Consider the following 23,645-nt stretch of genomic DNA (forward strand, 5'->3'; position numbering starts at 1 on the left):
GGGACCCCGGGGGGGGGGAGGGGAAGGGAAAGGAGGGGGGCGCTGCCCAACGGCCCCCGCCCCGCGCACGCGCACCCACCGCTCCCGGCCGCCTCCATCTTTCCACGTCCCCAACGAGCGGCAGCGGCCCGCGCCGGCAGGGGGGCGGGGCGCGCTGATGGCCACGCCCCCTCCTCCCGGCGGCGGCGCGGGGCACGCCGGGAAGTGTAGTCCCCCGCCGCCGCCCTCAAGGAGCCGCCGCAGGCAGCGCGGGGCCTTTGCGGGTGAGGAGGTTTTGGGGCGGTTAATGCCGAAAAGGGGCCGGCGCCGGCCGGGCAGGGAGGCAGGATTTATCCGCTGCGATTTGTGGTCATGCAGTGCTTGGCCTGGCTGCTAGCACGCTGAAAGCGGTGCGTGGCGATCAGCAAGAGCGCCTACAAAAGAGGTGGGACTGCGTGCACAAAAAAAGTAAGACGGAATTGAAAATCAGTCCTCGCACTGCCTCAAAATACACGTATTGCTGCTACATCTGTCTACATGCAAAATATATCTATTCACGACATTTCAAATAATTCATGTCTCGGGCAAGACGATGAAAGGAAAGAAAGATAAGGCGGTATGATCTAAAAAACATTTCCAAAGATAAGGGAATCACATTAGCAAACACGGTCTTTAGAGCGTTTCGATTAAACTGTTGCAGTCAGACTCGCTGAAAAGCAAAGGCAATGACAGGCTGCAAAAACCAAAATACGATTTGGTTACGCGAGCATGTTCTAATAATCAGAAACTGCAAAAGGAAGATCATCCCTCCATTCGGGTATTAGGCAGTTTAATGAAACAGAATTAGTTGGTCTTAAAGGCAGATGTAGTTAATCTAAGTGTAAATTAGATTTCTGTTCATTTCCTTTACCTGCAGTCTCCGAAAATATTGTTTGCGTAGCAATAACTTCCTGAACTGCTCAGAAATCAGGAGTGAATGACTTGAAGGGCTGAATCTCGGCACTGTGCCCAAAGACCCCTGGAAGGGTGAAGCATCATTGCTACATTTCGATAATATTGTATCACTGTCATTAGACTGGCTTTGTGGATAGAGTGTAATTATGTGTTCTGTAAACATATCTGAATAAAGATCATTTTGCAGCCAATTCATTGCTCGCTTAGACATCCTGAGAGGCTGATCATGCTCCATACAAAGTGCCAAAATTTCCGTTGTTTGTAGAATCAGAATCAGGCCCATAGAAAATATTTAACTGACAACATAAACCTTTATGAACTTTTATGAAAACCTTTGCACATATTCGAAGTATTTTAAAAGGTGGATTTCAATTAAGTTTATAATAAGCCTTTGGCATCTAACTACCCGTGCAAACCAACACATGAGCAGTACTAAGTTGTAGAGCTTCCCATAAATGGAAAATGTTTGACTTGCACGTTGATTTTCTGATTCTTCCTCAACAGTATTTAAATTAGCCCAGGTAGCTTTAGCATTGGAAATCTTAGGACTAAGTCTGCAAAAGTACTTTGGTGCCTGAAGATGTCTACTCTGCAGTTTTCTAAAAGTCTTCAGCATAAATTAAGCTACTACCTTGCTCTACTTAATACTGGTAAATGTCCACTTAAAATATTTAGGTGTCTAAATCCTTTCATAAATCTAGCTTCTAGTGAAAAACAAACACTAAGTAATTCTCTCACTTAAATCCCGTATTTCTATTTCCTTTAGATATTTTGTTCTCTCATGTGGAAATTGCCAGTTTTTCTTCATTTTCTTAAGCAGGAATCTGTGCAGTTCTGTGCACCCCAACGGATGATCTCCTGCACCCTGCCCAGGCTCAGGCAGTAGAAACAGGCACTTGTTGCTTTCATCTGTTTTTTAAATTATTTTTTGCCTATCTGTTCGCAACACAGGTACTGGAACGGAATAGAAGCAACACAAATCTCCTGCCAGGACTTCAAGTGAAGTGCCTTACTCAGGAAAGTTTTATGATGTAGATTACTCACATTAATGTTTAACTGCAGCTAGTGAAAGTAGTGAAACACCACTCCGGAAAGCACAGGCAGTGTAGTTTTACAACCAAAACAACATATTTGCATGATCCGGCTGTTTCGCTTTCTGCAGTCATTTCAGTAGGTCTGGTGTTTAAATATGGTGCTGGTACACAGCCAGAAGTCTAGTTCAGACTGCAATGAGATCTACTATATGATTTCTTTCCCAAGTTACTGATGCATTTGCTTGAATAATAATATTCTAAATAACTCTAATTCTATACAATTTATAAATCAACTGCTTACATTTACTTTATTTGTGAATGACTGAAAATAAGTTAAATGAAGCAGGCAAAGGCCATTTTGAAGCGCAGAAATAGCAGCAATTTGCTGGTGCTCCTTCTGGAGGCTTACTGGAGAGGGGAGCCCATGGCTGCTGGCAGGCTGTCCGCACGTCAGCCGTCTCCAGCTAGCCATCACCACCCAGCAATATTGTTATGCCATCCGAGGAAGCCAAATATTAAGCCTTTTCTTGCCACATGTGTAGAGCAAGCAACCGGTGTTTTCAACCGGCTGTTTCACCTCAGAATGTCATTTCAGGGGAGGGAAAAAAAAAAGCATTCACGAATTAGGGAACAAGACATCTCAGGATAGAGCCCCTTACTGCAAGATGTTAAAGCCCAAGCACAGCTCTTGCTCTATCCTTTACGTCAAGTTCATGGCTGTTAGAGGTGAGTATCTTACTCCAAAGCTTTGGCCCATTTATGAAATGCCCAGACATTTCAAAACAAGAGTTAAGGTTACCTGCTCCAGCACAGGAAGCACAGCAGAAGGGACTATTTTTTCAACAGTGCTTAAAGCATAAGAAAACATATTTATGCTCAGCTGCACAACTGTGATGAATCTTCATTTCTGTACCCATTCAAACGACCATGCCTGGCCTTGCCCTCCCTTCTTAGTGTATGACCTCAATTCTGCAGGGGGACTTTCTCAGCCTTTTTACTGCTCGTTCATTACAAAGAAAAAAGTGATTTCAGACCCTCAAAAGTTCTTGGCTTTCAGACTGAGAGCAAGAACTTTGAAACTAGAGGTAGGATAGGAATTTATTGTTTGGGAAGGGACAGGGAGTTGACTGGTTTAGAAAACCCCAATCCATCACAGGGAAGATTGCATCCACCTTTTACCAGTTCTGATGAATAGGGTGTGATCCATTGCAACAATCTTGGGTGAAACATCCAAAAATAGGGAGGATACAAACAACAGGAAAACAGTGTAACTTCTTCCTTCCCTACCCCCCATTTCCAATCCACTCTTTTCTACTATACAACACTTGTGAGAAGTTACAGGAACACACACTTAGTTTGCTGATCTTTCATTGCACGAATTATATATCATGTGGGCATGCTCAGAATAACAAAACCAGGTTTTATTATCACAAACAGTACTTCACCAGTCTAGGAAAAAGCTACATCTGTGGTATATTGATCAGATGGGGGCTTATGATGATGCAAAAGCTGGTTAAACAGGAATGCAAAATTCACTCCCCAATAGACTGACTCACTAAGGGAGAGGAAGGAGTGTTAGGCAACATCTTACAAGAAGTTTTCTGTAATTCAACTCATTACAAGAGTAACAGAGAAACAATGGTCCAATATCCACCTCTAAACATTGCATACCAATTCACATAAGACCTGGGGGAAAAAAAAAAAAAGGATAATGGCAGGAAACGATACAACACCTCGCCAGAGGCACCAGGCARGCATCAAGCCAAATATTAAGATATTTCTCTAGCAGGAGAAAGCAGGCTTGCAAGAAAGACTGGACCTCAGCAAGAGTTCAAGGGCTGCAAGGTGTCTCTTGTCACTCTGATGAGCAACATTTTAATGTGGAAAGGGACTGTGAATTAACCCAAACATTTATCAGCCTATCCTGCTATCAGCTTCATCATAATACCCTCTAGATGCTATCCATGAAACACCTATATACATACATATATATATATATACACACACACACACAGAGTAAGGTATACCCATAGGACTACTGAGAAAGTGATAAATCCTTAATAGCAATCCAAAATTGTTGGAATGTTTTTGTTTTTAATATTTTAAAGAACTCTCCAGTTCGGTGGAGAGGACAAAACAGGGATTATCACTTCTATTTCCTGTTATGCAGAGTGGCATCTAAAAACGCTTCACAATTGCACTACCGAGCTGGCATGCAAGTCAGCGCCAGAATATTTCTTCCCAGGATGAGGCAAAGCTGGATTTGCCAAGTTCACTTTATCACAAAGTATCAAAAAAACAAATAGTTTTATGACCTCCCTCCTTGTGGCTTGGGCCCATCTACAGGTTTTCAAAGCTGTCCATTTACTACTCTCGATTTTTATTATTTAGAAGCCTAAAAACAATTAAATGAAGCAACTTATTTTTAAATAAATTCCTGGTTTATTATAATTCAAGTTATACAACCATGTTAACAAGATTTTAGCTTTTTTTTTTTTTTTTTAAGACACAGAATCGCACCATTTTAAACCACTGCAACAGAATATAAAGCAACAATTTTCCTGTATCATGCCCTTGCGCCTCCTCTTCAGGAAAGAAAGGCACAATATTTCAAGGAGAAAATGATGAATGGAAGTATCAGATCAAGACTTTCTGCTTGTAGTAAGCTAAGTAAATCCTGCATATAGCATAACTCCACAGATTTCACATGATCATCTATACTCTTCATAATTTGACCATAATACTTATGTTGACATAATGCAATTCATACTTCTTTAGCAAGGGCAGGAATAGCTATAATTCTTAAGGTGAAAGCTTGAAGTACTGCACTAGCAGTCAATGAAACTAAGAAGCAACACATTTACCTTCCCAAGCTATATTTATTAATAAATTACTTAACCTTAACTGTAATCATGCCAATTAGGTTACAAAAGAAAAGTAGTTCCAGTGAGGAAAATAAAGAACAATTTAAGACAGTTTTCAAACACCTTAAATAAGAAAAACTGCTAGTTGCCATTTTAGTGGCAGAACAGACCCTCTCCTGTAAGTGATAAGGGTTTCCATTAAGCTAAAATGTGCAAAGAAAAGTCTCTAAATGAGAGAAATGTCACCAGTTCATATTGGACRCATGGGGATAAAATCCTTATGAATTAAACTCCTTTAATCTGTTTTCTTGTCAGAAACTTCTGTGGCTCTCTTTGCAGCAATTCCATTTGCAACCCCATTGCTTTCAAACTGCAAATAAAAGACAGTATCATTAATGGAATGTCAAAAAGAAAGGACTTCACACCAAGAAAAATAACATTTAGTTGGTGACAAAAATGACTTCTAGAATCAAGGCCAGTGATCTATAAAGAGATTTGCAGCAAGAATCAAAGTGATGATGGGTTTTCTTGGATTTATACATAATTCTTATTTCAGGAGAAGGGGGGAAATGAAGACAAAGACAACATATACAAGTCTCTGAAAATAAACCACATTTTTTTAGAAGGCGTACATAGTAACTGCATGATTTAAATGCTTTAAACATTTTCCCCCATTAGTAGCAGCAGAGCTAGCTGAAGAACTATTTTTTTTTCCATTCTGCTTCATGCAACTATTGTGATTTAGCCGTTATCCAACCTCTCACTTCTCTGAAAGAATATATATATTAAGAAAGAATATTTACACTGTATTAAACTAAGGTGTTTCAGAAAACAGACACACCTCCCAGAAGCTATCTTGGCAGAACTGCTCTTCCCAGTTAGATCAGTACTGATAACCCTCTTTTTCATAAGAAAATAGACACAAAAACTTCCATAAAAAACACCCAACTAGCTACGCCTTCACAATGCCCAGCCTGAGCTATTGTTGGGTCCTTTATCTGGGGTTTGCTAGGTTAGCTAAATGCATTAATCTTACTTTATAAATTCCAGGCTCATCCTCCTGATCTCTTTTTGTGGCTGAAGGTGCCCGTGGATTTCCAGCGCCGACTCCTTGACCTTGTTTGGTGGCTGTTGTTTCTTCCACAGCTTTCTTGGGCCATACACGCTTAATGAAAGGTGCAATAACAGGATAGATATACGGTTCAAGGAATTTCTTATAGACCCAGAGGAGAACCGGAATGACGATACAAGGAATGCACACCATGGCTTGTTCTTGTTCTACGACAAAGCTGTTGAAGATTGAGGGGAAGGAAAAAAAAAAACAAACAAACCCAAAACCAACTTAGAATGACAGAATTTGCATACTATGAGCTAAGAAAACAAAACCTTCAGTAATGAATGAAGATTCTAGTTGATATTTAAACATAGCTGATTCTTTAATAATAGATTGTTAAAATTTCAAAAATGCTGACATTCTTCCTTGAGAACAGCTTTATGCTTCCATGACATAAAGACCTCAGCAATATTAAAGGCAGCATCCTTGAGATTTTAACATCTTTCTCCAAGTAAAGCTTGCTATTATTTCATCATCCATACAGCTGGAACTAAGAAAACAACATCCTGAAAATAGAAGCCTTTTTGCTTTAACCACACAATAAATTTTAAACACTGAGCTGCAGATATTAAGCCTGTTCTTACTATAACGTAACATAGGGTTTGAAAAAATCATTCTCCCCATTTCCTTTCTGTTTAGGGTGAAATTAAACCACATGACTCAAATCAATCTAACAGCTYGCTACCACTGAAAGGCAGGTTGTGGGCAGGGTGGGGTGGGGGAAATCCTCTTCTCCTTTTCCTCACATTCTGGCTACATGCTGCTTCCTTGCCCCTGCACASGATTTGGAAACACTTGGTCCTGCCGTGATCCATTTCAACAGGCTAAACTTCAGAAAAGGAGCTCATCCCCTCTCTCAAAAACAGAAAGCCATCTTCCAAAACAGCAGCCTGACATCTGCCATCAGAAGAGCAGAGAMAGCACCAGTGCAGGGACAGAAAAGTAGACCTGGGAGAAGAAAGAGCACAGCAGGGCYGGAACTGTCCTTTTCAGTGGTGATGAGCTATTTGATATGCTCTGCTGCACTGTGCAACTTTGCCCTTCACATTCCTCYTTTCTAGGCTGGTGACATCTGAATTCTTACATAAAGAAGCAAAACAAAAGCTTTCCAGGATCCCTCCATGGAGCCTGAAGAGGCAGATGGGTAAACTTCATTTGGGATCATTGTTTAACTTTATTTGAACTATCCTAGAGACTTGCAGCCCCAGACCCAACTGAACAGCAGAACACCAAATTCTAGTTGACTACATCAAATGTACTTTCAGCTCTTTCAAATGTAGCTTTACAGGAACCAATAGTCTCTAAAGGCAGAGAGGAATCTTAATTCAGGAATACATGAATGAGGCAAACCCATCAAATCCATCTGAAAAGATGATTCAATGAACTCTCTCAGACAAAACTTCCCAGACACTAATTTTTCAAGCAGATGTTGAGCGTTCACCCGCTAGCTAAAGAAATGCTCCTGAAGAGAACAATACAGACTGCCGTTCTGAGATAATAGCAAGTGTTTTTGCAGTACACTTCATTCCAAGATTCTAGACTGAAAAATAAGTCATATTTCAGGCAGAAACCGATACAAGTCACTGGAAGTAGCATAACAAGAGTCTTAACATATTTAGATATTGCTCCCCAAATTTTTTCTAYGATTGGGTGATATTTTGTTTCTTGGTTAACAGGCAATTAATTTTTAGGGGAAAAAAAAAGCAAACATCAAAAGGCAAACGGTCACATTTTAACAGCAAGCTTACTTCTTTGCGACACAAGCTTTTGTTTGTTTCTGTAAAACATCGTACATGGGGGTCAGCAGAGGGAACAGCCATGACACTGCAAGTTTAGGCGCGTCGGTCTTTGTCTCCCACGTGTAACACACAGTCACCAGACAACCGTTATTACAGAACAGCGGGGGGGAGGGGGAGCTATACCGACAAAAGGGCTTTTTTCTTCATAAAAGGCGAACTAGCCTAGAAGGGCCAGGAGCGCCCGTAACACACCCCGAGTCCGCTTCGCTGCGGCGCAACACCCAGGCTGGAAGATCCCCCGGGAGCCAAGTGAACCTTCCCGCTGTGTGGAAAAACGACATATGGCAGCCAGCGGCGTCTCCCCCCTCCCCCCCCCGGTTAGTTGTGACACGAAAGCTGGCGAAAGAAGACTTTTAGCAGCAGAAAAGCTCCGCCCCAGCAGGCGATGAGCCCAAACGCGCCCCGGCCCCGGCCTCACCTCAGGGGGCGGCGGCGGCTCCGCGCCGGCAGCGACGCAGCACCGTTAGCGGCTTCTCCAACCCTCTCCGCCGCACCGGAAGTCGCCCTCGCGCTTCCGGCKGACGCGCGCCGCAGCGTCACCAGGGCGGCGACCCGGCACCAATGGGAAAAGGCGGTGGGCGAACCACGTGGCTCACGCCCCGCCCCTCCTCTACCCCCTCCCCGCCCCCCTCGCCGCCATGACGGGAGGGGCCGCTCGCCCCGCAGCCCCCGTTGTGGCCCGGGAAGGAACGGCCCCCCGCGGCGCTCTTCGCTATATATAAAAAATACATTAAAATTTATATATATATATGTATATATATAAAACAGAATATATATAATATAAAGCTGTTTTCAGGCTGACGTAGCAGGAGACAGCATGAAGCACTTTCCAAGCAGCTCTTGTAATGCCTTGTGCTGTGAAGTCTAACGTTACTTCCCAAGAGCAAACCGGAAAACTCCTTGGGATACAAACAGTAGAGGGAATTGCTTCCAGGAGTCCCCCAAAGCAACATGCCAATACTGAAAAATTAAGCTGAGCAGACTTATTAGGTAAGATTTACAGCAGAAGCCTTAAAAAAAAAAAAAAAAAAAAAAAGCAGAGAAGCAGCACACACAATAAATCTAACTTTTCTGTTTTATTTATGTACATCTGTTGTATCAGATTTAYTCCCGAGCCATGAGCTTCTGCTTCTTCAGCTTCTTTTGGGATATCTGAAAAACAAAAAGCAACAGTGAAAGTCTGCACCTACAAAAAACAACTTACAAAAGTTTTAGAACATACCACATTGCTTAAAGGTTGTTATAGTTATGTACTGAAAAGCAGACCTAAGTTCTAGTGAAACACATCAAATTAAAATGTCAACTGAATGATCCAAACAGGCCATCGTCTTTCAACACTAAGGTCACTACAAAGAGTCCATTCTTTATTTTCACCTACATTTTGCAGCATGAACTGGAAATGCCTTAACTACTCCAGGGGAAAAAAAAAATGTGAATACTCTTATGCCGTATTGGAGTATCTACACATACAGTTGTCCTGAACAGATAACCAGGAACTGTTCCAGGCGCAGAGAAGCACTAAGCTCACAGCCCGAGAAGCACAGCAAGCCACCTTTGCAGTATAAATCMCTGACAAGAACTGTTTCAAGTTCTCAATGTTGTATTTACACTAATATTGAGGTTGCTCAGAAATACGTATTTTTTTTTTCATGGGCATTCCAAAGGTGTCCTAAGATAGTCATCATAGCAACCCTCTTGTCTGAAAAATGCAAAGTATTAAAATTCAGGTTTCTTGACAATGCCATTTTAAGAAACGAGAGAAAAAACACTATGACACTTCCTACCTTTTTCTTTTGAGCAACTTCTTCTTCTGGTTTAGGAACAATCTGCTCTTTCTCAGTGAGGATCATCTCAATATGGCAGGGGGAGCTCATGTAGGGGTTGATCCTACCATGAGCTCTGTATGTACGCCTGCGCATTTTGGGAGCCTTGTTGACCTGGATGTGCTCAATTACCAGAGAATCCACATCAAGACCCTAGGGGGGGAAAAAAAAAAAATGCAGAAGACTTGTGACTTTTTTTTCCCCTATAAATAAGTAATCTTCGTAGCAAAAACATGAATGATCACCATGCCACACATGTCATTGCTGGCAAACATCTGACAGTTTAAGTTAAAATCACAAAACAACATTTTTATTAAGCAGAAGCATCAAGTAAAGGCAGGAAAAAAAAAAAGTATCTTTCTAGATGTCACAAGGAATTTAAAATCATGCTGATGGCTCAGAATTAAGATTTTATTTCACAGTTATTCCAAAGGTGTCCTAAGATAGTCATCACCGCCATCAAAATTGCCAAGTTTAAATACTGAGTACATTACAAAGACATAAGTTAACCAGGAGTGTACAGAAGATTTTGCTTTATTTTGTACATTTTAAGAGATTTGGCACGCACTTACTCTAAGCAGTTGATAGCTAGTTCATGCATTCTGTTATCAGTTAAAAATTATCCCTCATGTTTTATCTTGAGGAATGCATGCAACATCATCTAAACAAATAGCAAACCAAATCCTCAGACCTTGACTATACAATTCAGAGCATCATCTATAAAGCAGGCCCTGTCTGGCCTTTGATTTTTGAGCCACTGAGCTCAGGACTACAGACACAGAGAACTACGYGAACAATTTGCATTTAATAATGCCTAGTTAACCTACCTTGAGTTCAGCATTGCTCTCTGCATTTTTGAGCATGTGCAGTAAGAACTCTGCACTTTTCTTGGGCCAGCGWCCCTGTGTCCAGCCCCACTGCTTGGCCTGGAAGAAGAAGGAGAGAATTCTGTTTTTATCCTGACTACGACATAACTATTACAKGCTGTTTTACTAAGATTGCTCAGAAAATAAATTTCTTTTCATGTTTAATCCAAAGGTGTCCTAAGAAAGTCATCACAGCAATCAAAATCAGCAATTCAACTTCTTACACAATACTAGAGTATTCCTTTTTAGCCGACATATCRAAACAATACATTTAAACTATTACCTAATGCCTTTCACACAGAACTGCAAACTGTCATGCTGCAATGTTTCATGTTTGCTATAGAGGAACTAGAGAGACTCTCCTCTCCCACTTAACRTTTTAATGTGACATTTTCACCAACACTGACAGAATATTCCCAATGCAGTCTCAAATCCACCTTTTCTCTCTTCTTTAATGAATCATACCCAAGCACCCTTTCCCCGTTTTCATCTCAAACCTCACCTGGGCACATCTACCAACTCCGCCATTGTAGCGACGGAAGGGAACACACTGCTTCTTTAGGGTCACATCCTTCAAGTACTTGGTTGCCTTTCGGATATGCATGCCCTTGATAGCTTGGGCAGTTTCACGAGTGTTCTAACAAAACAAAGCACAGGAAAAGCTTCTCTCAACAATTCTTTCCAAGTAACATGTAAGCAAAAGCACTTGTCCCTCTTTCCCCAGACAGTCTTTTTTTTTTTCCCCCCTTTCTACCTCTATAATCTTAGTATGACTCCCTTTATTACTGATTTTGTTACTCTGACATGTTTTTGTTGTTTTAACAAATGGCTAGATCATTCCAGACAGCAAAATTAAACCCGTGTACTTTTAAAATACATTTACACTTATGATAGGTCCTCTTCATCCACTAATCCAAAAACCCAGAGCCTGAAGGGTACATTCCTGCAAAATGTCACTCATGGCCCCTCACAGGAACTAACAAGAAAACAAAAAAGCTACACTGATTTAAAATCCATGTGAGACAATTATGAAGGGGAGAGAGGAAATGGCTTGGAAAGAAAAATCAGGAGTAAGGTATCACTGCTTAGGACAGTATGCTAAATGCAAATTCAAAGAGTAACTTTAATCATGTTTGAACACAGTAAAAAGGCAACACAAAACAAACTAAACCTCTTAAAATGCTTTTCACCCACATTATATATAGCACTTTGCAGAAAAGTATCTGCTCAGAACCCAGCTTTGTGCAATTAACCCACAAGTGTCCTAAATTCACTGCTGCAACTAAGTGCTTTCCAGAGAAATGTATTCACTCATATGCAGGCCTCCTGCTCAATACAAGAAGTCTTCTGTGCCATACTTCTTGACCAGCAGTATGATCAGATGAGCAGGAAGATCTTTCCAAACAACCAAAAATGAACAATAAAACAGATAAAACAAATCACTCATCTGATGTTAGTTCAATTCCTATTGCTATCTTCATTGCAATTAACTGTTTCCTTACTGTATTTTATTATCTGTATTCGACAGCAAGCTTTTTAGGACACCACCTGTTTTTTATTCCAGTGGATAAAAGCCTTAAAAGCAGTTTAAACAAGTATAAGCCATATCCTATGCTACCACACTCTAATAACTGTGACACAGTGACATAGTTACACTGGAGAGAAAAAGATCGTTCCTTCTACAATCTGAATTTGTTTTTCCTATTACGCACAAGCTGCATACCTTGAAATGGACTCGCAGGTTGGATCCCCTTGACTTGCATGCTGTGGACAGAAAACACAAACTTTTTAAACGAGAACCTCAACTGCTTCGGTAAAGCACCACACGGACACGCAGGAAAAGCAACTCACATTTCGTAGGGTTCTCCGGGTCCAGGGAGTAGCGGACCATTTTCGGAGCTCAGCTGTGGAAAAGCAGCAAAGAAAAGCGTGTTAAACGTCCAACGCGCATATTCAAACCCACGATTATGTCACTGCAGGTGGCTAAGGGAAGGAGCTGCTCAGAAATTGGTTTTTCTTTTCACAGTTAAATCCAAAGGTGTCCTAAGAAAGGCATCACCGCAGCCACGGCCGCTCCCCAGGGCCTGCTTCCACCTCAGAGCCCCGACTGCGACAGGCGCCGCCGCCGCCGCCATCTCCGTCCCCGCCCGTCCTCCCCCGCGCCAGCCCCACAAATACCGATGGCGGCCGGCGGGGCGGCCCGGTCCCTTGGCCCCTCGCCGCCTCCCCGGGGCGCCCGCGGCGGGATGGGGCCGCGGGAGGCCGGATCGGGGCCGCTGCCGCACCCGCCATGGCGCCCTCACCTCAGGGCCGCGGCGGGGAAGAGGGGGCGCAAGGGCTGCCGGGAGGCGGCGTCAGGCCTCGCGGTATCGCGAGACGCAGCGAGGCGAGACTTCGCGGGGGGCGGGGCGGGGGCGGGTGAGGGGAGGGAGCGTCGCGGCGGCGGCGCCGCGGGAAAGCGGCGTCCGCGGCAACGGCCGGGCGAGCCCGGGAGGCGTAAAAATAAAACGTGTATGTGCAACCATATACGTGTGTAAGTATATATGTGTGTATCTGCGCGTGGGTGYGGCAGACTCGTGTCTGTACGGTGTTGCCGCCCCCGAGCCCGAGGCGCGGCCCCCCTCAAAATGGCGCCCTCGCCTGAGGAGAAGTGCGCGCAAACCCCAAACGGGGTACCAGCAGCGCCGCAAGCCTTCCGCCGAGCTGCGGAGATCGGGTGGTTACGGCCGCCTTTATCCCCGTTTCGCTCCTGGATGTTTCTGCTACTCCTTCCTTGAGTGAGCTCCTGTCTTGATCTTTCCCCTTCGTTTTGGGAGCTGGTTTAGGGGAAGGAAGAGCCACCTTCACCTCCGCGACCTCGGGGGGTGGCCGGGTTTTGAGGGGGTCTCTTCATCTCCGTGCAGTGTTTGTGGATGAAACCGCGGTGAGCAGCCTGCCCTGCCAGGCACGTTATTCCAGGGGCTGGAGAAGGCTTTCTGCCTCCCTGTCCCTTCTACACCCCTGTACTTCAGCAGCTGGTCTGGGCAAGCCTTCACTAAGTCTAAAACTTCCTAGGAGCACCATAGGTATTATACATGTCAGTCAGCTGTACAGCACTTGACTAGAGGTACCCGCAATACTGATAGCTCCCTGAAGCTGCCCTGACCTGTAGGAAGTGCATGCATATATGATTTGTGCATCAGTTTTCAGTAGGAGCACATGCACCAGACAGGTGTTATGTCAAATTTAGAGCATACTGGGATTTGTGTACTCCTGGGTCCCTCTGCAAACATAGCTTCCGCTCTGCTTTTTCTAGTCCTTGCCACAGTGGAGATGCAGAGAACAGGGAGAGTCTTTTTCTCGTCATTCTCCCCAGACGATGCTAGCTAAGTCAACAAGAACGTTTTTCTGTTGACATAATTGCCCCTGTTGTAGGGTTTTGGCATTCCGGCTATGCTGACTAAGGAGTGGTTTTTTGGTTGTCAGTCAACACAGATGACCAGAAAGCTTGTAGTCTAGACGGGGCCTTGGAGGGGTCATGACATAGTGCAGACTGTCTCCAAATAGATTTGTTTGTTGCTGGAGACATCTCTCCTAAATGTAAGATGTGATTAAACCCAATGGCTAATTAAGGTGTGTCAGTTGTTTGTGTCAGTACGTTTGCGCCAGATGTGTGACTGAATGAACAAGAAAATAGCCTTGGCAGATTCCTTGCTATGCAGGGAAGACGCCTGTTTTATTCAGGAAAGATTACTGAAGCAAAGACACGGTCAAGCCAATTTTATTAACCCTCAGTTCAAGGCCAGTGCTGTTTGCAAATCACACTTCAGTGAAACTAGAGTAAGGAGTAAGTCCGAGAGCTACAGCTAGATGGCAGTTTAGGATGAGAGTAGAGGGAAGGGAAAGCACAGTAGCATGAAAAAAGCGTACTGAGAGATTGGACTAAAAGGATTCATGTTTATGAACTGCAGCCGATACTTATTGCAGCATTATAAAAACAAAAGAGAAACTCAAAGAGTTACTTATTAGTAGAAAATATTTTTCCATTTTAGGCTGTATTTGAAACTAGAGCTGCTTGGGAAACGCAGCACGTTTAACGAAACAGCAGTTCAGTAAAACTGAAACGTTTCTTGGAAGTGGTACCAAGTTACAGCAAAGATTCATCAAGAAAAGCCTGACAAAATGAGATCTTCCCGAATGGCCAGCAGTCTGGTGGCCAGGTGCTTCCCTGGCATGAGACAGGTCAGGGTTCAACTGTGGGTTTAGAAATAAACAAGAACTCACTGACCACGTAAATGCTCTGACCACTAGGCTATTTTTGGATCTCTTGTTTAGCACTGAAAAACCCCAAAGCTTTGAGTCTATGATTTCACCCTGATGGAAAGAGGAAAATATTTGAACTATCACAAATATTTACATGGCTGGAAACTGCAGCGCTCTAATTTTGACTGCAGTTCTCCATCCACCTGTTTTAAAAGGTGCCTTTTGCTTCGGTTTCAAGGAGGAGCTTTCTGCAAAGTCTCCAAGTAACCTGTAAGCACTGATCTCAAAGCAGTGAAACCCTGTAGCACCGCTGGGATGCGGGCAAATATTATTCCCCATTTTACAAATGAAGTTCCTATGAAAAGAGTTCGGAACCCATGTTTGAGGCCTGTAGCTGGCAGTGTCCCCCAGGGGCCAGTACTTGGTCCAGCCTTGTTCAACTTCATCAGTGACCTGGATGAAGGGACACGGTGCACCCTCAGCAAGTTTGCTGATGATCCAAAACTGGGAGGAGTGGCTGATACACCAGAGGGCTGTGCTGCCATTCAGAGAGACCTGGACAGGCTGGTGAGGTGGGCGGAGAGGAACCTCCTGAAGTTCAGCAAAGGCAAGTGCAGGGTCCTGCACCTGGGGAGGAATAACCCCATGCACCAGTACAGGTTGGGGGTTGACCTGCTGGAAAGCAGCTCTGCTGAGAAGGACCTGGGAGTGCTGGTGGACACCAAGTTAAGCATGAGGCAGCAATGTGCCCTTGTGGCTAAGAAGGCCAATGGTATCCTGGGGTGCATGAGGAAGAGTGTTGCCAGCAGGTCGAGGGAGGTGATCCTCCCCCTCTACTCAGCCCTGGGGAGGCCACATCTGGAGTAGTGTGTCCAGTTCTGGGCTCCCCAGTACAAGAGGGATGTGGCACTACTGGAGAGAGTCCAGCAGAGGGTTACAAAGATGATTAGGGGACTGGAGCATCTCCCCTATGAGGGAAGACTGAGAGAGCTGGGCCTGTTTAGCCTAGAGAAGAGAAGACTGAGGGGGGATCTTATCAACGCATATAAGTATCTGAAGGAAGGGTGTAAAGAGGACAGGGCCAGACTCTCTTCAGTGGTGCCCAGCGACAGGGCAAGAGGCAACRGGYGCAAACACACACAGGAAGATCTGCCTGAACGTGAGGAAAAACTTCCCTCCTGTGAGGGTGACAGAGCACTGGAGCAGGTTGCCCAGAGAGGTTGTGGAGTCTCCTTCTCTGGAGATATTCAAAACCCACCTGGACGCGATCCTGTGCAACGTGCTCTAGGTGACCCTGCTTGAGCAGGGGGGGTGGATTAGATGATCTCCAGAGGTCCCTTCCAACCTCAACCATTCTGTGATTCTCAACAATGCACACTAGCTTTTGGTTTTGACTGCTTACTTTGAGATACTCAAGGTCCATTTTCACCAGTTAGCACTTCCATCTCCCATCGTCTTCCATGGGATTAGAAGCTGCTCAGTACACACAACCGTCTCAGAATAGTGGTAATGTGAAGAAGGGTCTGTACCATCAGAATACACACACAGCAGCCTTTCCGTGCCAAGCATTACTAGAGAAAAATAAATGAAAAAGTGCCCCCTCTGAGTTCTCATGACTTCAAGGAAGACCACATTTGTAAGAAAAAGATGTCGGAGATGACTTCCAAAGCATGATTTGGGTCTCTTGGTGTTTTAGTTCCCTCTTCTGTGAAATGGGAACAGTAACGTTTACAGAAGTAATAAATGAAAACTAGCAAAAGCTGTTTGAGGTCCTCAGGCACTACCATGGCCTTGTTCACTGTACTGTGAGTATCTCACCTCACAGCCCATGAGAATCCAGTCCTCCCTGATTTCTGCTTTCACCTCCTCACCTGTTTGCATGTACTGCCAGGGAAGTAAACCAGCATTTTCATGGGAAGCACCTTTAAATGCAGCTTTTTCCTAGCTACGGAGCATAGAAGCAACAAGACACTCAGAGAAAAATGGAACAGAGCTATTAAGCTTAAGTAGTTGATGCATGATGGGAATTATCACCAGGTCGTTGTCTGTCAGCTAAACGAAAAGCAAAAGGCATTTTTTTTCTTGTCACTTACATTTTCTGTTTCCTTGACAAGCATTAACTGTTCAGGATGAGCTGCTGGGGGCTTGCAGCGATGGAAGTGTAGAGGTAGGAGTTCTGCGGGCGGACTGCCTGGGTGTAGCGAGCTGGGTGTCAGGAAACGAGATGCATGTTTTCGTCTCTGTTGGGGAGTTTAACAACTGCTCTCAGAGGCAGCCTAGCACATATCTAGYGCTAGGATCAGGGCTGAGGCAGCTGAGCGTGTGCCCTTATTGAGGTTTACCCAGATTATTCCCTCAGTGCACCAGCTGCCTTGGATATTTAGCTTATGTGAGCTGTGAGCTGACTCAAAAGAAGCATTTGGATCCTAGGCAGAAAATTTAAGCACGTAAGTCCAAAATCATGTTCCTGAAAACTCCTGCGTGGGAGGCAGCTGCCTCCTAATCCTACTGGAATCTTGACTCCATAGGATTTTACCTTAACCTTCCCTGGCGCCATCTCTCCACACTCCCCTGCCCGTACCACCCGCCGCTGGTGATTCAGCCCAGCTTTGTGTATGCCTAGGAAACGCCTCACTCCTGAGAGCTCAGCAGGCGTTTAAAGTGAAGATCCAACCATGTTCAGACCTGAACCGTGCTTCTGCTTTGTCCTTTGGGCGCTCCCTCTGGTAGCAGCCTCCTGGGAAGGGCTCCGTCACAAAAGACACTGATGGTTTTTACTTTCTCCTGCGATGCGGCTGCAGAAAGTGGCATTGCCCATCTTAACTCAATGGCCCGGTGGCCACAGCACGCTCCCAGGATGTGGGAGACCCACTTTCAACTTCCTTCCTTCGAGAGGATTCGAAGCCACATCCTGACCACGAGGCTGGAGGCTATTCTGCGGCGACGCTGTTCCCACCCTTCCTGCCCCAGCTCTTCTGCCATGCAGTGAACAACCCACAGTTCATTCGCTTCATGCCTCTCCATGCTCTCCTGACAGCCACCTTCCTTCCTGGCCAGAGACGTGACAGAAGCAAACACGTGCCTGTCCTCTGCCACCTGCTTTACCAGCTGATATATTGCTTTGAGCCCTTGCTCTTCTGCAGCTTGGCAGCTCAGGCAGCTGACGGACAGGCACGTTGGCCTCTGCAGCCCCTGCCACAGGCAGTGACTTCCAACGGAGGGCCCACTAGAGCAACAGTGGGTCCACACGGAAGTCCCTGCGGCAGATAGGTCCGTTGGGGCTCATTGGCCAAGCTGAGCTCTGGTGTGCTAAAATACACCACGTCTGCTCTTCTGTATGAGGTTTTTCTGCAGTGACCTGTTCTTTGCACAGGAAAGGGAGGCAATTCCTCCAACTCTTTGTTGGTTTCCCAGCCCCAGTTTTTGAAGTCTAGGGGTTACGTGGGGATATCAACTGTCATTCACAAAACTACATACAAATGGGTTGCTCCTCCTAATGGTTAAGCAGAAAAATTTGAAGATGACAGCACCCAGTGTTTGTTTTAAATTGAAACCTAATCTGTAGTGCTTGAGTACCGGAGGCTGGAGACACTGAAAGCTTTCCAGCCTTCAGACAGCTCCCCAAACTCCTCATCCTCCTGCCATACATGCTGCTCCTCCAGAGGCACAGCCAGCTCCAGTTGTCAGCTGTGTCCTCCTGCAGTCAGCAAGGCATTTGGGCATGTGGTTCTCCAGCTATGTCACTCTTCACAGCAACGTCCTAAAATCTACTAGCCCAGGCACCAAGTCCTGGCAGCAGCATCTATGGGCCTGCAGAAGGAGGAGGTGTATCTCCAGTACGTGGAGTGACCAAGGTCAGCAGGACAGCACATGAGGACTTCGCTCTGCCTAAGTAGCTCTGTCCTGGCCTCTTGAACAGCTAGATTATAATCTCCTTCCTGTGACTTTAAAGAGGACAGATGCTTCCACAGGGGGCCAAAAGTGTCTTACTTAACCATATATATATATATATATATATATATATGACATAAGGGTATCATCTAAAAAAACTTGAATGACGAGAATGCTTTTGATTCCCCGTGAGTCCTCCTAAAACACAGGCAATTCTTGGCAAGGTTAGCTACACAATCTCTTTCTGCTGTGTATGATGTGCTGTACCCAGTCCAGTGGTGAGGAAACAGTCAAGGGAGCTCAGCTTCATCACTGCTGAATTTCGGTCTTTACGGTCACTGCTGCTCGAGCGTGACGCAGCAGGCACAGCACCTTCCCCACCCTGCGGATGACCAGCCAGCCAGGAGCACGGACAAGAAGAAAAAACAACAAATGGCGAGATTGCCTTGATACTCAATGATTTTGGCACACTATCCTACAGCAACAGGTTCATCCACCCCCTTCCACATCCAGCTGGGAGGGAATCACTGGTCAAATAAACTTCCTATGTGATTAATAACCTTGTAGCTGAAGTTTGTATTTATTCAATGTATTCCCTGCCAGCAAACCATTTACGCAGGTTGTAAGGGTCTATGACTGCTTGTTCATGGCTTTAGTTGACAGATACAGATCRGCCAATCACAGTGGTAAGAAAGTAAGTTAATAAAGACATGTAAATGCATGATAATAAACACTATTTGGGATAAATTAAGTCCTGGGCTTACGTTTGCTTTAACCTGCCTGGGTCATAACCAAGAAATACCGCTCTAAATGTTCTTTCAGTTAAAGACACCAAAAATGCCCACAGTTTGTGCCCACAAATTTGGGCACACATTGAAATACAAGTGATTTCATCTAAACACAAGAAAATATCTTTTTACTGTGAGGGTGGTTGGACACTCGAACAGGCTGCCCAGAGGGGTTGTGGAGTCTCCATCCTTGGAGACATTCAAAACCCGACTGGACACGGTCCTGGGCAATGTGCTCTAGGTGACCCTGCTTGAGCAGGAGGGTTGGACCAGACGATCTCCAGGGGTCCCTACCAGCCTCAGCTATTCCGTGAATCCTGTTCAACACTTCTTCTAAAGCTAAGTGCACTCTGTACCACGCAACACAGCCTCWAGCTTCATCCATTTGCTACACCACGTCCTAACCAAAATGGATCAAAGAAGTCTCCTCCTCTCCTCTGTTATCATCTGCTCTGTCTTTCCATGGCTCCACTGTTCAACAGCTGCTCTGGGTCTGCTGATAAACCACAGTCAAGCCTGTTCTCCTCCTCCAGGGAAACCAGAGGGCTTGTGCCTGCACTCCTCTGCTGGCAGGCAGTGCGATACCACCACCCAGAGCGAGGGACGGCCTGGGGGCAGCAGCAGGAACTTGCTAGCAGGCAGGACCTGACTGTTGTCACCCCACACTGAGGCAGAGATCTGCTCAGACCCTGGGAAATGAGCTGTTAACGCCACGTATGCAAAAGAGTCAGCCATCAGACAGGTCGCTGTTCATGGCTGGGAAGCACCAATATATACTACACAAAAAGCTGTGGTCAGGAACACCTGGTCCCTTCTTCCAAAGCTCTGGTAATGTCTGTAGTAACCCTTCTAGCACCTTTGCTGATCATCACAGTATGTGGTTCGTTGTTCTTTTCTTTCCAGTCTTATTGCCAGTGATTTTCCTCAGCCCCCTGCTCTCTCCTGCTCCGGTGATTGCAGCATTTTCCTCTCCGAAATACGCAGACTGCCCCACTTTGATCCTAAATGTCACCTCTGAGGTCATCCCTCCTTCCTTGCTTACTCATCCCCCTCCTTCGCTATTGCAACAAGCGTGACACAAGCCCCCTCCTTCAAACCTCTCCGTGTCAGCCCGTTCTCACTAATCCCCTCTAGCCGAGCCGCCCTCCCCCTCTCCAGCCTCTCCGCTCCACTCCCCTTTTCAAGCGCCGTCTTTCCCAGTGCACAGGCCCAGTCACATGCCGGTGCTCACGGAGATCATATGCCGGGCAGCGACAGCAGGACCAGGCTGCAGCCGGCATCCCCTGGCCGCGGGGCCGCAAGGTATCCGCCTCCCACGGCGCAGTCCCACCGCGGATTCCCCTCCGGCGCCGGCAGAGCCGCGGAGGAACCGCTGCGAGTCCTTCTGCGCCGCTTGTCGTGCCCCCAGCTGCATGGTGCCACTTCCGAGCCCTGCTTGCTCCTCCATGATGCCTGGACATCGCGGGCAGGAACGCAAGCACAAAGAAATGCCCCAAGCTTTTCTTAATTAACTGCAGAGCGACTGACTCTTCCTAATAAGATCCACACACTCAACCAACACAATAAATGGGGGAAGTTAAGCAATTAGAAGTAGATGGCCAGAGGGTGAACCAGAGCCCTGTGGGGGAGCAACACTCCCAAAGTCATCCTCATTCCTTCATGCTTGGACACATACCGGGTCATATTGCACATGCTGCTGATGCATGTGATGGATTTCCTTAACTTTGCTTGAGACACGGAGGAATCAGCTTGGATGGGATGACTGATGGGTTTTCAAAGTAAACTGTGCAAGTTGGGGAAAAATGAAATGGATAGTAGGGTTGGTATGAGAAAAGCTAATGTCCAGGTTGGTAGGGAGTGTTGCCCTGCTCAGGTTTGGGAAGGAGAAAGTTTGAAAGGAGAAGGTAGATGAAAAGCAGGATGCTGGACAACCAGCGGTACCCTGACCCGGATGATGGGCAGCACAGGCTCATGCTGCTTATTTCTGTGCCCCAAACTGTTTGTCACACTTTTCCTGAAACACGGAAGATAGATAGTGCATAAAGCCTGCGTTTGTGGTTTAAAAACACCGGCCATTCCCCTTTAATCTAGATCGCAGTAAAACCCTGCCAAAGGCTCTCCTGAGCATCAGCCAAACCAGCAGCACGCAGCCAGGAGGGACCAGCGTTCGCACCGCTTGGGTGGAAACCGGGGGCTTGAGAAGAGAGAAAACAGCGGTCAGCACTCGGCGGAGACACTGGGAACGCCAGGAGAAACTGGGAACGCCAGGCTCCTGGTGCCCGGAGATGCCCGGAGGCAGGTACCATCGGCCGCCTTGCTCAGCCTTTCGCAGGAATGCGGGGATTTGCTCTTGAAGGCACCAGGTGCCCGCGAGCGCTCCCGCCCCAGCGCTGCGCCGGCGGAGCACGTGCTCCGTAATCACCCGGGGCCAGATGCCGGGGGATTTAACGCGGGACAGGAGGCCCGGCGCAGGTCTGCGGGCTGCTGGCAGGGTCAACCGTAAATACGCCCCTCACCCTGGCTCCATTTGCTCTCCGGCCCTGTCTCTACCCCTCCACTCCTGCCTCCCTCACYGCAAGGAATCAGGAGGGAAACCAATGCCAATCCCATTAAATTCTAGTGGATGGGGGTTTATAATTGGGAAAAAAAAGAAAAAGTTTTATAACTTAAAAAAAATTGAGCACAATCCCTCTGTCCCCTCCTCCTCCTCTCCTGCAAAACCTGCTCTCTCTTCCATGGGAAAAAAGGGATGAAAACAGAGGAAAAACAAGGATGGAAGAGTGGCGCGTTTGTGGTGTAAGAGACTTGGGGGTTTCTATACACAGAATTTAAAAAATTGACATATTAGCAATAATCGATCTGCGGGTGCTTACAGTGGTGATGCGATTTTGAAGGATTTTCGTGTTTCCCTTAACACTCRGCTCTTCCGTGGTGCGGCTCACTCGTGCTTCGTGCTGCGGTTTGGGCAAGGCAAGCGGGTGTCAGCATGCTAATTTTCAAGACAGAAGAATTAAAGGCAAATTTTCGCTAAAGGGAAAACATGGAAACATCTTAGATTAAAAGCTGCTGATGAAAACCCTGTCTAATTTTGCCAGAGATCACCTGGAGATCTGGGAGCAGAACCGAGACTTTTGGGGGGGACTGTAAATACAGCACCGATTTGGGGATACTCGTTTACATAGCACACCGATTTTAGCATTTTGCTGCTAAGAAATGAAGCCGGCTGCTCCCAGGTCCTTCCTCCCTCCCCAGCTCCCGGCTTCGCTCCAACTCACCGGCTTGAACGCAGAAGCGGAGATCAGCTACGGCCTCAGCCGCCCGGTGCGAGCCTGCAGCCAGCCTGCGACTACAGCTGGGCAGCACATTTTTCTGTTATTCCCTAGGAAAATACCCATGATTTCAAGAACGTTCCTGTTCTGCTTTTTTGCATTAGACCGAGATCCCTAGGAAATCACGGTGGGGAAAGAACACGAGAGCCCCCAAGAAAAGCCAATATGTCACTGGGCATCGCCGCCAGCATCCCTGCGAGTACTGCAAATACTGAGCTCCCAGCTCTTCCCACGTGGATTATTTGCCCCGTTTCACCATTTATTACTTATTATAATTCCCAGAAATCCCAGCTGGGAGCCATGAAAGCTTTCCCAGTGAAAAACTAATCTGACCTAGGAAGTTCTCCAGAAGGTTTTTGGTGTTGGCGAAGGGCCGCTTTGCGAGCAGCTCCGGGTGGGAGCCGCTCCCGGACTTTGACCCGATGCCCAGCACGACCGTTTTGGAGCGGGAAGCGTTTGGCAAGGAGACTCRGATGATTCGTTTCCTTCGGGAGTCAGTCCGGGCTTGGGCCAGCAGCCGAGACACCTCTGTGCTTTCAGGCCGGCGCTTGCGCGGGAGCCCGAAGGGCTCAGTCCCGGGGTCCCGCACGCACCCGCCGCCTCCCGCCGGAGACGGGCGCCGGGATCATCTCCGGTCTCCGGAGCCAGGAGACGCTCCCGCCTGCCCCCTCACCTGCTCTTCTCGCACGCCGTGGACCACGCTGCCCCCCGCCACCCAACGCTGCGGTTTGGGGGGGGGGCTGCGGGAGGGCAAAGGGAAGGCGATGCCTCCTCACGTGTCACCTCTTCCCCTCGGAGCTGCGCCTCGGCACACACACACACGCGGAACAGCTGCGGGAGCATAAAAGAACCCATCTAAAAATGCAAGCGGCGAAAACGCGGGGGTCCGTGGCCCGTTTTCACAGCGGAGCCTTTCCCACCGCCGTGGGTTCCCCCCCGAGGAGGCACCACGGCGCCGCGGC

At 46.6% G+C, this 23,645-nt stretch overlaps 3 protein-coding genes and 4 non-coding genes across 11 annotated transcripts in view; all 7 read right to left on the minus strand.

Moving 5' to 3' along the window:
- Positions 1–168, minus strand: part of DYM (dymeclin) — a 220,809-nt gene extending 220,641 nt beyond the window's left edge. The window contains exon 1 of one of the 2 annotated variants that reach the window (XM_026092225.1): positions 80–168. The gene's annotated coding sequence lies outside the window, so the exon portion shown is untranslated. The remainder of the gene's footprint in view (positions 1–79) is intronic. The other variant, XM_026092226.1, reaches the window with a different exon arrangement.
- A 4,221-nt stretch (positions 169–4,389) lies between these two features.
- Positions 4,390–8,273, minus strand: CUNH18orf32 (chromosome unknown C18orf32 homolog). 3 transcript variants are annotated; one of them, XM_026092237.1, is made up of 3 exons: positions 8,163–8,273; positions 5,868–6,120; positions 4,390–5,201 (listed from the first exon to the last, which is right to left on the minus strand). In XM_026092237.1, the coding sequence occupies exons 2-3, from the start codon at positions 6,093–6,095 to the stop codon at positions 5,127–5,129; spliced, it is 303 nt and encodes a 100-aa protein (XP_025948022.1). In that variant the 5' UTR covers positions 6,096–6,120; positions 8,163–8,273; the 3' UTR covers positions 4,390–5,126. The 3 variants fall into 3 exon arrangements, with proteins under 3 accessions (XP_025948022.1, XP_025948023.1, XP_025948021.1); XM_026092238.1 differs by lacking the exon at positions 8,163–8,273 and adding an exon at positions 7,868–8,029; XM_026092236.1 differs by lacking the exon at positions 8,163–8,273 and adding an exon at positions 7,694–7,850.
- A 528-nt stretch (positions 8,274–8,801) lies between these two features.
- Positions 8,802–12,791, minus strand: RPL17 (ribosomal protein L17). 2 transcript variants are annotated; one of them, XM_026092234.1, is made up of 7 exons: positions 12,737–12,791; positions 12,285–12,337; positions 12,157–12,197; positions 10,936–11,070; positions 10,395–10,493; positions 9,529–9,720; positions 8,802–8,896 (listed from the first exon to the last, which is right to left on the minus strand). In XM_026092234.1, exons 2-7 carry the CDS (start codon positions 12,322–12,324, stop codon positions 8,849–8,851), a joined length of 555 nt encoding a protein of 184 aa, XP_025948019.1. In that variant the 5' UTR covers positions 12,325–12,337; positions 12,737–12,791; the 3' UTR covers positions 8,802–8,848. The 2 variants fall into 2 exon arrangements, with proteins under 2 accessions (XP_025948019.1, XP_025948020.1); XM_026092235.1 differs by lacking the exon at positions 12,737–12,791 and adding an exon at positions 12,612–12,634.
- On the minus strand, positions 9,365–9,434 carry LOC112978627. The gene has a single exon (XR_003257947.1). It is a non-coding gene; the product is annotated as a small nucleolar RNA SNORD58 (small nucleolar RNA).
- Positions 9,960–10,026, minus strand: LOC112978628. Its single transcript, XR_003257948.1, has one exon. It is a non-coding gene; the product is annotated as a small nucleolar RNA SNORD58 (small nucleolar RNA).
- LOC112978626 lies at positions 10,565–10,631 on the minus strand. Its single transcript, XR_003257946.1, has one exon. It is a non-coding gene; the product is annotated as a small nucleolar RNA SNORD58 (small nucleolar RNA).
- On the minus strand, positions 12,429–12,497 carry LOC112978629. The gene has a single exon (XR_003257949.1). It is a non-coding gene; the product is annotated as a small nucleolar RNA SNORD58 (small nucleolar RNA).
- Positions 12,792–23,645: the final 10,854 nt, after the last annotated feature.

The sequence above is a fragment of the Apteryx rowi genome, unplaced genomic scaffold (genome assembly GCF_003343035.1).
Source record: "Apteryx rowi isolate R43461 unplaced genomic scaffold, aptRow1 scaffold_95, whole genome shotgun sequence".
NCBI classification, from domain to species: Eukaryota; Metazoa; Chordata; class Aves; order Apterygiformes; family Apterygidae; genus Apteryx; species Apteryx rowi.